This window comes from Chionomys nivalis, chromosome 9, assembly GCF_950005125.1.
Source record: "Chionomys nivalis chromosome 9, mChiNiv1.1, whole genome shotgun sequence".
NCBI classification, from domain to species: domain Eukaryota; kingdom Metazoa; phylum Chordata; class Mammalia; order Rodentia; family Cricetidae; genus Chionomys; species Chionomys nivalis.
In genome coordinates, this window is record NC_080094.1 from 63,332,911 (window position 1) to 63,347,628 (window position 14,718).

The 14,718-nt window shown below is 36.9% G+C and overlaps 1 protein-coding gene across 1 annotated transcript in view; it reads left to right on the forward strand.

The window, feature by feature from the left end:
* Positions 1–14,718, forward strand: part of LOC130881018 (ankyrin repeat domain-containing protein 26-like) — a 54,671-nt gene that overhangs the window by 15,090 nt on the left and 24,863 nt on the right. The window contains exons 4-8 of the mRNA XM_057780194.1: positions 587–800; positions 3,200–3,312; positions 5,430–5,556; positions 11,275–11,489; positions 13,161–13,389. Coding sequence (XP_057636177.1) covers positions 587–800; positions 3,200–3,312; positions 5,430–5,556; positions 11,275–11,489; positions 13,161–13,389 — 898 coding nt within the window. The remainder of the gene's footprint in view (positions 1–586; positions 801–3,199; positions 3,313–5,429; positions 5,557–11,274; positions 11,490–13,160; positions 13,390–14,718) is intronic.

A 14,718-nucleotide genomic window follows, 5' to 3' on the forward strand; every position in this document is an offset into this window, starting at 1 on the left:
AATTGTCTTTCATTTTATATGGAATTTTTCCCCAAATATGCATGTCTCTGTGTGTGTATTCTGTTTTCCTCATTTATGTGTATGTGTGCCTGTTTGCCTGTGTATGGTCATATAGGCATATACATATGTGTGTGCATTCATGTGAAGGTAAGACTTATTTTGGATGTCCTCTTCAGTTAATCTCTTTTCTTCTTACATATTGGATATTGTTTCTCCCTCAAGCTGAGAGCTCACTAATTTGCTAGACTGCTGTCTGCCTCTGAAGCACTAGGGTTGCAAATAGGCCCTACATCCACATGGAACATTCACAGTTTAGGCGATTTGTACTCTGGTCTTAGGCTGCCATGATGGTGTTGTAATCTCTTTACCTGTGGAGTCATTTCCTTAGACACATACTGTATGTCTTCTTTCAGAATAATTCTAAACATATAATTGTATTCAGTAGGTACGATTTGGCATAGTTTTCAATATTAAGATTCTCTCAAAACAAAATTTATTATTTTGTCAGAATTTTTATTGAAAATCATTTTGCAACTTTCCAGAGAAAATTATTACTATTCAATATTTATCTCTTTGGGATCCATAGGATTAACAACACCCAAGAAAAGTCCCATACAGAACATCACACGAAATTTGAGCAAAACAATTCTGTATCAAATTCACTGAATACAAGGCTGATTGATAAATGCTCTTGTGTGGAGAAACCTCCCCAATTGGAAATGGAAGATGGGCAAAATTTGGTGGAGCCATCCTCAAGCTCAGGATCTTCTCATGCCTACATGGCATGCTCCGCATGGATGGTGTGTTTGAGAATCATGTTACTTTGAGTTTATTATCTGTGGTATAATTCTTGTTTTCAACTTGATACACGATTACGTTATTTATTTGATTTACATATGCAAGGTTAAGATCCTAATACTATGTATTATTAATAAGAGAAAGCAAATTTTGCGTTTGGGTAGGATTTTATTTTTCCCTTTTATTATTCATAGATTCTTTTCTCAGGCCCTATAATCCCCATACAGTTTCCTGTCCCTCAAGTCATCTCAGTTCCTCCCTCATGCACAGGTCTGTGCCAGGTATCTGCATATATACTATGGCTTTCAGCTTAGCACTTTTATGGGACTCCTGTATGTGTAAATAAGTGAGTCTCTTATTCATATGCCTTTTCTTGGGACTCTTATTTTTCTGTTGGTTTGTCTTGTTCAACTTTGATATGATGATTTTCATTTTCTATTCTTATATTTTATTTTGTGTTGCATGAATAATAAAAACCCAGAGTCAGATATTGGCGTTCAACCCGACAACCAGAAAAGCAAAGCTACTAGAGAAGTCTTATCTCTGCCAAGGCTGGGCGTTCACAGACTAAGCAGACTAAGCCTCTCTCTCCTCTCATTTTATATTCTGTCTAGTGCTGGCATTAAAGGAATATGATTCACTAGTTCTGGGATCAAAGCTGCACTACCACCACCACCTGGATTTGTTTCTGCATTGGTCTCGTGTAGCCTAGAGTAGCCTTGAACTCACAGAGATCCATCTATCTCTGTCTCCCAATTGCTGAGATTAAAAGTGTGTGTCACCACTGCCTGACCTCTCATAGCTTAGCTTTCCCCTTCTGATATTCAGGCATGCTTTATTTATTCAAAGGTAAATAAAGTATCATTAAAGATTTTTTATTATCTCTTAGAAGCCTATTCTTTTCTAATGAGAGACAGAAAGGGAATGGATCTGGAATAGAAATTTTGTCTTTTTTTAAGGTGTCCCTAAAATTCTTATTTTTCAAAAGACACAAATTAGCCTCATTGAATAAATATGAATAAATACTAAACAGTTGCATTTTACATTTTGTCAAAGCCTCATATATGACACATCTTATTGTGTAAATATAGTTCGAGAGGCACTTGGTCAATCTGAGGCAAAACTTCAGTTATTCTGTCTCTGCTGCACCTGACAGGACTTTAGGGATTCCTCAGAGTCCCAAATGTGCTACCCTAAATTATAAGAGAGTTATTGGATATGTAAGCTATAAGGACATCTGAAAGGAACTCTTAATATGACTTAAATAAACTTGTGAAACAAACAAAAACATAGCTACTTCCGGCCATTTTTAAAACTTTAAAATGTTAATTTTAAAAATGAAAGTCACCTGTGCCTCTCTATTGTGCCTCCCCTGAATGAGAATGATGGCTAAGGCAGAAATGACACAAACAGTTTCAAATAGCACCTAACGTGATATCATTTGGGTAATTTTACTTGGAGATGTATATGGAGACACATATTTTCCTATTTATAATGGACACTAAGAACAACTTTCCATTTAACGGTGACATCTTCATAGAAAGTAATCATTATTTGCAGAGGGAAAGGAAGCAAGAGTTAAGGATAATTGAAACAATCAACTACTTATCTATAATTTTATCTATAGATTGGCCCAGGGGAAATTATATAAAGTTTTCATTTGAGTAAAACTTCAATGCAGACTTATATCCTTGTTAATAAAATACCCATTTCAACCTATGTACATTGGCTTATAGCTTTCTTAGAGTTTTATCATGCTTCTTTACTTTCCTAGTGCAACATCCTAGCGCTACATCTTAGTGCTACATCCTTTAGTAAAGTTCCTCATGTTCTGGTTACCCCCAACCATAAGATGATTTTGTTGCTACATCATAACAGTAATTTTGCTACTGTTATGAATCATAATGTAAATACTTTTGGAAACAGAGGTTTTGCAAAGCAGTTGCAACCCACAAGTTAAGGATATTTAGAGTACTTTAGATTATAAGTATTTATTGGGGTCAGAGAAAAGTCTACTTAATGAAAGTTCTAGGTAACTGGAGAAATATTGTTTCTTATAATAAACTTAGGAGTTAATAAGTACCTGTAGTTTCCTTAAGAGATATGTGTTCACCCTAATGGTAAACTTTGCTTTAATGTTTTTAATAATGTTTATTACTAAAACACTGTATCTTTATAAAATTAATGTTTACAGTTTAACAAAATAGACAATGTACATATAAACCAATTTGAGTGCTTTGAAGAAAAGTAACTGATTTGGGGTTCTTTCCTCTTTCCATCAAGTTTATAATTTAGCCCAAGCCCCAACTACCCACATCCCTTATAATCTCATGAGTCCTAATATTTCAGGAATGATGAATGAGTCTCTAGAATTTAAAAATTATATTCTATCTTTTAATAGTCTGGAAATAATACAAGAGAACTAAGAGAAGAACTCAGTGACTTAAAACAACCCAAGCAACTTAGTTTGGAGGTGCAGAAAAAACAAAAGGGTGATGTAGGAGAACCAGCTGGGTAAGTTCCTAATCCTTCAAATAATTTCGGTGATTTGACTCTAATTCTTGTAATGCTTAAATAGAATTTTAATTTACACTTAGTTGTTAGCATTTAAATAACAGTATTGTAAGATTTACTAAAGAAACTCATACAGATTTTTAAATTTTTTTTAATTTATTTTTCCATTCAAAAATTTCCCCTTCCTCCCCCCCTCCCATTCTCTCTACCACTCCCCCACTCCCCCTCCACCCGCCCCCTCCAGTCTTAAGAGAGGGCAAGGTACCCTGCCCTGTGGGAAGTCCAAGGCCCTCCTCTCTCCATCCAGGCCTAGGAACGTATGTATCCAAACAGACTAGGGTCCCCAAAAGCCAGAACATGCAGTAGGAACAAGTCTCAGTGCCATTATCAATGGCTTCTCAGTCAGGCCCCATTGTCAGCCGCATTCAGAGTCCGGTTTGATCACATGCTCTTTCAGTCCAGGTCCAGCTGGATTTGGTGAGCTCACATTAGAACAGGCACACTCTCTCAGTGGGTAGACCAAACCCTCGCGGTCCTGACTTCCAGTTGAAGCAATATTTTACATTGTTAGGCCGCCTTAGCTTCAAATTCTGAGCTTCCATCCTCAACTTGCCAAACGCTGAATATATATCCATATACATTCTGAGTGTGTGTGTGTGTGTGTGTATTTCAACAAGGAAACCAATCTTTTCAACAGCAAAATAAAACATACATTATGTGTTTTATATATAACAAATATATTCTGGATTTTGACACCAAATGAAGCATTGCCTTTGGCATGAAGCATCAAATGCATTCTACTTTATCACAAATATTTATTTCTTATATGACTTTTCTGTCTTTCTTCCTCATTGTCTTGAGGATTAAAGAATTTTATACATAGACTTTATCTCCTAACACTATCATCTGAATTCTGTTTACTTCCTTTCTGCATCTTTCCTTTTAAAATGTGTGGAATATATTATGGATATGAACACCTTACTGCTGGCAATAACCACATGCCAACGCATACATGTTAGTAAACATTTAGATATATTTGTATTTTGATATTTTAAGAAAAATATTAGTTTGCTTGAAGAAAGCGATGGCAAGTGTTGGGTATGGGATGATTCAGATATTTGAATAGGTTTGCATTTTTGATGATGAGAATTAGTCCCTAAAAAACAATGAAATGATTTAGACAACTGTATTTCCTAGTAGCCACGCATGATTATTTTTAAACCTGAGCTATTTTGATACTGTTCATGAATTTCATCACTTTCATTTTATCTTCTTATGTTCAAACATTTTTTCTAAATTAAAATATAATTATATTGCTTCCCTTTCCGTTCCTCCCTCCAAATCTCTTTCATGTGCAATAATCACCATGGTTTCTCAAATAAATAGCTTTGTTTTCTATTATTATTATTAGTGTGTATGTGTGTACTTCTCATCCTATTTTCTTCTTTACATTTAAACTAGTTTTATTCTCTGGGAATTTCATACATTTTATTTAATCATATTTATCCCTATATTATAATTTATAAATATGAGTATTAGTATTCTTCATTCTATTTTCTAAGTAAACTGAATAGTTTACCCTGCACACAAACTGTATAAAATCTGTTTGATTATTGATTTGTAATTTTTATAAAGTAACTATTTTTAAAAGAACGTGGTCATGATTAAATTCATTACAAACAATACTATGATATGTTCCTTACATTTTTTATTGTTTTTATCAAATTTAATTACTTTATTATCTATGGTGACATGCCTACCATAGTCAAAATTGCGTATATGTGCATATTTATTAACAAATATTTCTGTATAATTTTTCTTTTCCTTTTCACATTTTTAACTGTCCTCTGGTGACAAATGATAATGACTTAATGTTTTATGTACACATACTGATGTAAATAGTAATATCTGTTATTTAACTGAATCACAGAATACACTAATTCCTTTCATACTATCTGCATTTGATTATCATTTAATTAGAATTATCTGAGTAAAAAAATGAAAAGGAGGAACACAGGTTACAGATATTTTATTTATGATAAAACATAGTGCTATAAGTATTTACCCTTAACAATTATTAAGCAGTTATTGCTAATGTACATTCATTTATTTCATAGTCACATTATTGGAAAACCCTTTAAGAAGATAAATCAGAAACATGAAATTGGAGAATGTGATACCTGCGGAGATTTTGAAATCTGCCCATCTGGAATGAGCACTCCAGTTTCACTGATGCAGTGCTCGGTAAGGCTTAATAAGTTTGGGGAGCTGAATTCATTTAATTGGGGAAAGTATAAAAAAATAAATAAAAATATAATTCTTTCAGTACTTTGAGCAGTGAAATAAATACATTTGTTAGTGTGAGAGACTTGATAGCAAAGGAAATATTTTTCTTTTTCTATTGAAACTATATGCTTTGATTCTTCTGTAACTTGATACTTCATCAGAGATTGAAGGCAAGCAATGCATGAACCTAGGTTATGACCATAAAGGTATTTTTCTGTCAATTTATTAATACGCAATTATCATCCATGAAATGCAATCATTTTGATTGTAAAACTAGATGTTTTCAATGTATGTATGTCTCTCTATTATACAATAATTTTATAATCATACTTAGTTTCAAACGAAATTCTGTACTTTTCATCCATCATATAACCCTTCCCTGCCTAGTCTTAGGGAGATATCCAGCTCTGTTTTCTCTTCAGATTCGCCTGTTCTGGCATCACAGATGAATAGCTCCTTTCTATATCGGCTTCTTTTACCTAACATGAGCTTTCCAAAGTTTCTTCCTGTTGTAGCTGGTGATGTATTCCTACACCATGCATTCTGTTTATTGATGCATTAGTTAGTGTTTCCACTTACAGTGTCTTAGTAATCCTGCTGTAGACGTGAATGCACACATTCACATGCGTTCCTTTCTCTCGGATGAATAGTTACTGGTACAATGTTGAGTCATGTGATAACACTGCATAAAGTTTTGAGGAGCTGCAGGTGCAGGCTGTTTCCCCAGTAGGGTATAGTACAGGCTGATGAGGCTGATGAGGGTGACCGACCTGTCCTGCTTGTGCGCTGCTGATATCAAGGTATGGTTTACAGTTGTACTTACAAGGACGAACTATTAATGTTCTTTTCTTCAGTAATGCCTTTGCTCCCTCATCCAGAACTTCTCTTTTTCACTTCAGTTTCCATCTTGTCTTTGTTACAGAACATGCTGATTCAGTCTGCAAGCTGTTACACTGTGCTTAATTAGCTCATTAAAATGTATACAGTTTACTAGATAGGAAAGGCAAGATTAGCCTGCAGAAGCCAGCTTCTCCTGTTAAAGTCAAACTGATCTTGGAGTTCACATTTAGTTCTTGTTCCTGCATATAACACAGAAACTATCCATTTATGTTGCACCAAATGTATATCCTCAGAAATGATACTTCCCTGTTGTTTCATTTCCCTTTAATTTAAAACATCCATATGGTTGTATGTATATATTTCTTCAGGATTTATAGAATAAGTATTTCAATCACTCCAAACAAAAAAGTATTTCAGCCAGATACCATTTAAAAAAATCTGGCAGTGTTTAAGCAATTTCTGAAAGAAAATGATTAAAATAGCAATAGAAATAAAAGAATCAAAGCACATTTTCATAATCAGTAAAGCATTGCAGGCTAACATGGGTTATGGTTTAATGATGAACATTAAGAACTAGCATAAAATCATTTTTTTTTTTTTTTTGGTTTTTCGAGACAGGGTTTCTCTGTAGCTTTGGAGCCTGCCATGGAACTAGTTCTTGTAGACCAGGCTGGCCTTGAACTTTGAGGCCTGTAGGACAGAGAAAAGCCTGGTTTTTGTTTGAGTGAGATTGAGAAAACAAAAACTAGGTAGATGCCCCTCCAGCCAGAGGGGCATCTCTCATTGGCTGGAGGTACCCCCACATCACATGGTGTCACTTAACCTATATAAGCTGACACTCAGTAATAAACTGAGTTCTTGCTTTGACTTGACTCCCTATCGCCTCTGATTGTTCTGCATTATGGGCCTTCAAAACAGGCAGATAGCACACTGACCTTTCCCTGGGGAATAAGGAGGCCTAGCAACTGTGGCTGGGGGAATAAAAAGACTCAGAAAGCCTAGCACAGTGAGTTTATTGAGTCGATGCTATGAAATGGAAATTTTGTCTAACTTAGTACTGACTGCCACGTTTTTGATGTTTGGCCTACACTATATCATCTTATCTAATGAAAATTAGACAATTACAGTACACACTCCCACAGCCAGGCACAGTGGTGGTGCACGGTCTTTAACATCCAGGAGTTGGGAGGCAGAAGCAGTTGGATCTCAGTGAGTTTAAGGCCATCCCGGTCTACAAAGTAAGTTCCAGAATAACCAGGACTGTTACACAGAAAAACCCTGTCTCAAAAAACCAAAATAAATACAGAAATAAATAAAAATCCACCCTCCCACACCTTTAGCCATGTTTCATAGTCTTCCCAGTTGAAAACTAAAATTATTTCAATCAATAACAGGAACAAGGCTCATTAACTGCTGAGTCATCTCTCCAGCCCTGATGCTAGGATCTTAGAGAAACCTGAGCTGGCTCAGCCATCTTCCAGAAGACATGAGTTCAGTTCCCAGAATCCACTTTAAATAGCTCAAAAGTTCCAAACACCATTTGTCTGCCTTTAGTAACACAAAAGTAATTTTTAAACTACCTTACCATTTGTGGTACCTAGGTCATGGTTACTGGAGTTTCATACCTTCATGTATAATTTCCCTCCATATAGAGATTCCTTATGAAGTGATGCCATTTTCAATTCACCTGCCCAACTATTTGTTCACTTGCTCTCCCCACCATTCCAAAATGAACAGTGCAAAGCTATAAGAGGGGGCTAGTAAGAAGGAACAGTGCAGGCTGCAAGGTCACACTGAGAAATTAGTGCTCAATACTGAAATCATTCTTTGCTATACCCTAGATCCTCTACTTCTTCCTTCACTTAAGAAGTAGCCTGTGTCTGAGCAATTGAATCATTTTCTTTCTGTTTTTTAGCTATACATCTTAAGTTCTGTGGCCTCTTTGAATAATATTGCTTTTGTCTTTCTCTGTTTTAACATAATCTTTTAATTTTTATAAAGAGTTTTTAATACAATATTTCCCCATTTTATATAACTATCCCAGTTCCCACTCTCTCCCCTCCTCTTGCTTCCTTCACATTCCCCCATCCCACCTCCCTATCCACTCCTCAGAATGGGTAAAGTTTCCCATAGAGAGTCCATAAAGTCTTACACTTCACTTCAAGGGAAGACCTAGGACTCCCCCCTCCCATATCTAGGCTAAGCAAGGTATCCACCCAAAGAGAATGTGCTGCCAGACGCCAGTTCAAACACTAGGGATAAATCCTGCTCCCACTGATAACTGCTCCACAGACTGCCCAAGCCTCACAACTGCCCCCATAATCAGTGGGCCTAATTTGGTCCTATGCAGGTTTACCCACTATCAGTCCAGAGTCAGTGAGCTCCCACTAGCTCCAGTCAGCAGTTTATGTGGGTTTCCCCATTGTAGTTTTAACCCCTTTATTCATATTATCACTCCACCTTCTCTTGGACTGGTCTGAGGTGCTTCCCTGTAGATCTCTGTATCTGTTTCCATTAGTTGCTGGTTGAAGGTTCTATGATGACAACGAGGGTAGTCATCAGTCTGATTACAAGGGAAGGCCAATTTAGATGTCCTCTCCACTTTGCTAGTCTTAGTTGGAGTCATCTTTGTGAATTCCTGAGAATTTCTTTAGTGCCATGTTTCACTCTAGCCCTTTAATGGATCCCTCAATCAAGGTATCTCTTTCCTTTCTCTCCCTCACTGTCTTTCTCCCTTATTGAGCATCCCATTCCCTCATGTTTTTTTCCTTTTTTCTTTTCTCCCCTCCCTCTCCCCTCCCACCTTCCCCCCTTCTTCCCCTCCTAATTTTCTCAGGAGGTCTGTTTCCCCTACCCAGGGGTATCCATATATGTCTGTCTTATGGTTCTGCTTGTTGCTTAGCTTCTCTGGGATCATGAACTATAGGCTTGTTATACTATTCTTTACATCTAATACACACTTATGACTAAGTACATAAAATGTTTCTCTATCTGGATCTGAGTTACCTCATTCATGATGGCTTTTTCTAGTTCCATCCATTTGCATGCAAACTCCAACATGTCATTGTTTTTGACTGCTGAGTAGTACTCCATTGTGTATAGGTACCACATTTTCTTTATTCACTCTTGAGTTGATCAGCATCTGTGTTGTTTCCAGATTCTTACTATTAAGAATAATGTTGGTATGAACACAGTTGAGCAAGTGAACATAATCTTAAATGAAATAAATTACAATACTTTTCACCTGTTTTTTATTCCTTCTTCCCCTCCTGGCAACCCTACTTCAAAACCCTCCTATCTTCCCCTTAAGTTGATAACATCTTTTTTACTGCTCTTGTTACACACAGATATGTGTTTGTATGTTTGTATGTGTTTATGCAAACTTGTATTGCTCTCCCTTCAACCAAGTGAGCAAGCAAGTGCCACATTTCTCTTAAGAGCTTTAAATCTCCTCAGAATTGTATTGGAATTCATGTCATTCTAAAAGGAGCTTTGAGAAATCCTTTTATGGCGAACTCATTATTTTGGTTCCCCACTCAGTCCAACTATGACCACGTTTTAAGGTCAAGACGCTAAAGTCCAGGAGAAATGATATGACACAGGCTCCACATTTTCTGAATAATTGGATCTATGGTCTTTTGTAGAGTGTGGATTCACAGTGGCACCCACATTTGATCTCATTAGAAGTCATTTACACTGCCATTTTTGACAGTTTCTATGTGGATAGTGTACAAACTAGATATTCATAGATTCTTTTCAGCTTATATATCAAGTAAATTCAATATTGACCTAATATGTAGCAATAGTCCCTTCCTCCAAGTTTCATTACCATTATAATTTCCAGGTTTTTTGTGGTCCATGGGTTTCCACTAATAATGACTTTGTATCTTTTATGTCTCTTTCTTTTGTAAATACAGGACAGACCACAATTTAAGACTGACGATGTGGCGCATGTCTTAGAGCATGTACCTAGCATAGCAAGATCTGGGTTTGATGGTCGGTGCCTCACAAACACTTGAACAAGTCCATCTTTGTGATGACTTTTTTTGGGTTTTTCAAGACAGGGTTTCTCAATATACAGCCCTAGCTGTCCTTGAACTAATTCTTTAAACCATGCTGGCCTCGAACTCACAGAGGTTCGTCTGAGTGCTGGGATTAATGGCATGTGCCACCACTGCCCAACTGTGATAATTTTATACAGCTGATATGGATGAAGACTTGAGATTCTGTTTTTCTTAAGTTGAGACCCCCAGAGAGAGCACAGAATCCAGTCAAATCCAGAAAGCAAAACCAAGGTTTAATTCTTATGCCAGCTAGCTGGGAGTTCCTCCATGTGGTGCAGTGCTGTAAGGAGAGCTCCCATTCCTCATTTGGGGTTGACATACAAAGACAAAAACTGCAAGCCAGGTTTACTTAGGGTCAAGGGGTTGGTTTTGTTGAGTACAGGGTATGGACCACTTCTGTTTCTGTGCATACCCCTCCCCCACCCCTCAAGAAGTTATTTCTCCTCTTGTCTAGATCACAAAGCTGGGTGATGACAGGTGGTTAGCTGCTAGGAGCGTTTTGTGGTTTATATTTTTGCAGAGGTTCATGTTTTCAACTAGCTCTTGATGCTGCAAAGAGCTCAAAGCCAGTGTCTTAACCATCTCCTCACCAAGCAAAGGTTTTTAATTTGTCATACGTCTTTACAATTCTAGCATCTCTTACTTACCGTTTGTTTGAATTTTCTCCGACTCACTAGCTTAAATCTATAGTCATCACGCACCCTGAATTAGCGGAGTACAATTGATTTTGACATACAAAACAGGGTTTTAATACCGGCATTTAATGTTTCAGGCACAAGCAACAGCTAAACCATATTCGGAATTCTTAAGAGAGAACGACACAACTTCAACAACAAATGTGACGGAAACCGAAATTAGAAGACTTAAATCTATGCTCTCTAAAATGAAAGTTAGCAGAGCATTAAGTGCATTGGAACTGGAACGATATAAGTACCTCTATCAAGAAGAACTAGACGTTAGAAAATCACTTCAGTATTACCTAAACAAGTAAGGCACATACATATATGTAGAAAACCCAATAAGTTCAGCAATTTGTTTAAAGTGTAATTGTATTTGTGAAATATTTATAAGATGAATATTAATTGCCTGATATAATTTTGGGAAATAATATTATTACAGAAAGTAAATTTTAAGTGGTAACTCTGTTACAGATTATGATGCTTTCTGCTTTTTATTATACTTGATAATTTGATATACTTAGTCAAATCAAATATATTTTCACCTATGTATCTTTGAAACAATCTAATTAAGAAATATTTACATAAAACGTTTTGTCAAAATTCTTCTAAAAATAAATATGGAATGTTGAACTATCTTTAGGATAGTGTATCTTAAAGCCAAGGGTAAAAGAACCACCACCTCTGCCTCCCCAGGCATAGTCTGGCAATTGCTAAACAATTTTCTTTGCTGTGAATTTGACCTTACCACTAGAGGGAGCCAGAAGACAAAATATTCTTTTGAGTTTCTATGTTCTTCATAAATGCATAGTGTGATACAGGAAAAGATTAATATGAGGAGAAAAGCCTAGATTAAAAACAATGGTTTAAAATTGTTTGATGTGAAGATTTTGGAGGATGTATAGACAATTTCCACCTGTGCTGCCTTGGAAATGTAACTATGGCTTATGCTTCTTTCAGTCTTTTTTTATTAACAGTTCCACTATAACATTCTCCTACAGTTTGTTACTGTATTACTCCCCATTGCCAAATGTTTCATTATACTCAGTTAAGACATGGGGTGCCCATAAGGGGAAGGGAAATATTTTCATATGTTTTCAAAAGATGACATTTGTAAAATCTACTAACTGGTCTACAAATGTCTGACCTCATTCATGGAAGGCATGAATATTGTCACTTGCAGTGATGACATGCAGACCATTCTACTCATCCTGGCTTTGTGTGGCAGTGAGTGGAATCGGTGTAAGTTACAAGAGCTCGGATGAACACTTACTCATAGAAACAGGGAGAACTGACAGAGAGCTAAAGTAAACACAAAAGAAGATTCTTTCCTGTTGTGCAACAATTAGTTATCTATATGTCCCCATGGAGAAAAGATAAGGGGCCCAGTGTTTTCAACAATTCTCTGCAGATAATTACAGTGTCTTAAAGTGTAGGGGGGCAAACAAAAGCCATATCTTGTCAAGAGGACAGAAATTCCACAGTAATGAAATTCACATATTCCTAGATGTTTCATTTTAACTTATCAAGCATAACATTATAATACTATAACAAATTTTCATGTAATAAATCTCTCTAATCAAGAAAGTGAACATCTAGGATCATATGTATCATATTTTATTCTTTATATAGTCTAGGACACAGTCCAATAACATCATCAAGAATATTATAACTATATCTAGTCTTGATTGAAGGAGTCTTATTTGTCAAGTTGCACATTACTGATATCTGTACCTAACCCTCATCCTTTAAAAATCTAATTTTATTTGGAATACCTCTACAATTACATGAACTGCCTTCAGAGAAATTGTGTGCCCACAAATGCATACAGTTGGAAAACTCACAGACACCTTTACTATTAATGTGCCATTCCATGGAAATCTCATTTAGTCTCATGGCAGTATTGTTAAAATGCAAATAACTTACTAGAACTTCATGAGGAAGTGACAGCTGTAGACTTTACCCTTTCCAATCTTTGCAGGAGTAACAAGAATTTGGAGACGAGCAGGACAAAACTTCACATGGAAACGCAGCCCCACAGATCTGCAGTAAATGCACAAAGCTCGAGGCCTTTCACCGAGAGCTCTTCTGCTGGCTATTTTGATAGCATCCCAGGACCCAGAATAAGTCTTCTTCCAAGAAAAACAATGTCCGCATCTTCCTCAAACTCTCAGCTATCGACCAGTGGCCTAGAACCCTTCCTAGGCACGGTCAGTCATGCTTTCAGTTTACAGTTCTGGTGTAGTTCTTGTTTCAACTTCGTTAACTACTAGGCTTTGTAGTTTACAATTCCTAGGTTAAGATTAGAGTGAATCATGATAAAAAAAAAAAAAAAAAAAAAAAAAAAAAAACAAAAACAAAGTAGAGGGATTAGAGAGAGGCCTCCACTGGGAAACTGTGCTACTGTGCCATTGCACGGGCATGAGTTCAGATCCCCAGCATCCACCTGAAAGCTTGGCATAGTGACTGGTCATTGTAGTGATGGGGAGTGGGTGAGAAGAGGGGAATCCCACAGCTCTCAGTCAGGCTAGTTTAGAATAAACTGTGAGCTCTAGATTCAGTGTGGACCCTTGTTTCAAAAACACAAAGTGGAAAATAGAAAGATACTGAAAGTAAGTTTTACCTAAGTGTGTCCCCGTTCCCCGGCACATTATTAGTACACCCCATCAAACACACACACAAACACACACACACACACTACATGGGCAAAGAGAGAGAGAGTAAACAAAATTAGAAATTTTATAAACTTGGAAAGTCCCTAGTGTTCTCAGTTTTATGAGACATCATTTACAAATTTTACATGCATGTAAGTGAATTTATTCTTTTTAAATTTATTTGAAATCTGAATGCAAAGTGCCTTTAAGGAAATGATTATTCCTGCACAGACAAGGCGGCTCAGTGTGTAGAAGCCTTTGTTGTGAAGCCTAACAACTTCAGTTCAATTTCTAGAGCCCACATGTTAAAGGTGAGAACAAGTTGTCTCAGTAGTTGTTAACTGACATAGACAAATGTTCCATGACATGTGTGTAGTAGGAGCTGTGGGCTGTGTTCCTGCCGCCCCAGCTCATGGTCGCCTGGCTAGCTTATACCCTAAAATAATGACACACAAACTGTATTCTGTTAAACACTGCTTGGCCCATTTCTATTCATGTGTGTAGCACCCCAAGGTGTGCTTACAGGGAAGATTCTAGCCTACGTCCATCCTGGGTCAGAGCTTTATTGCATCTGCCGGGGAGAGGGGAGCATGACGTCTGCTCCAGAGAGCAGAGCTGTCGTGCCTGAGCTCACTTCCTCTTCCTCCCAGCATTCTGTTCTGTTTACTCCACCCACCTATGTTTTAACCTATGAGGGCCAAGCAGTTTCTTTATCACTTAACCAATGAAATCAACAGATTGATAGATGACACTCCCACATCACATGTGTATGTGTACACCCAGACACAGACCTACACTAAATAAACACATAGATTGGTGTGTAGGGGGAAGCTACTTGTTTGTTTCTGACTGCCCAGACATGAAATAATCACACACAAATCTATT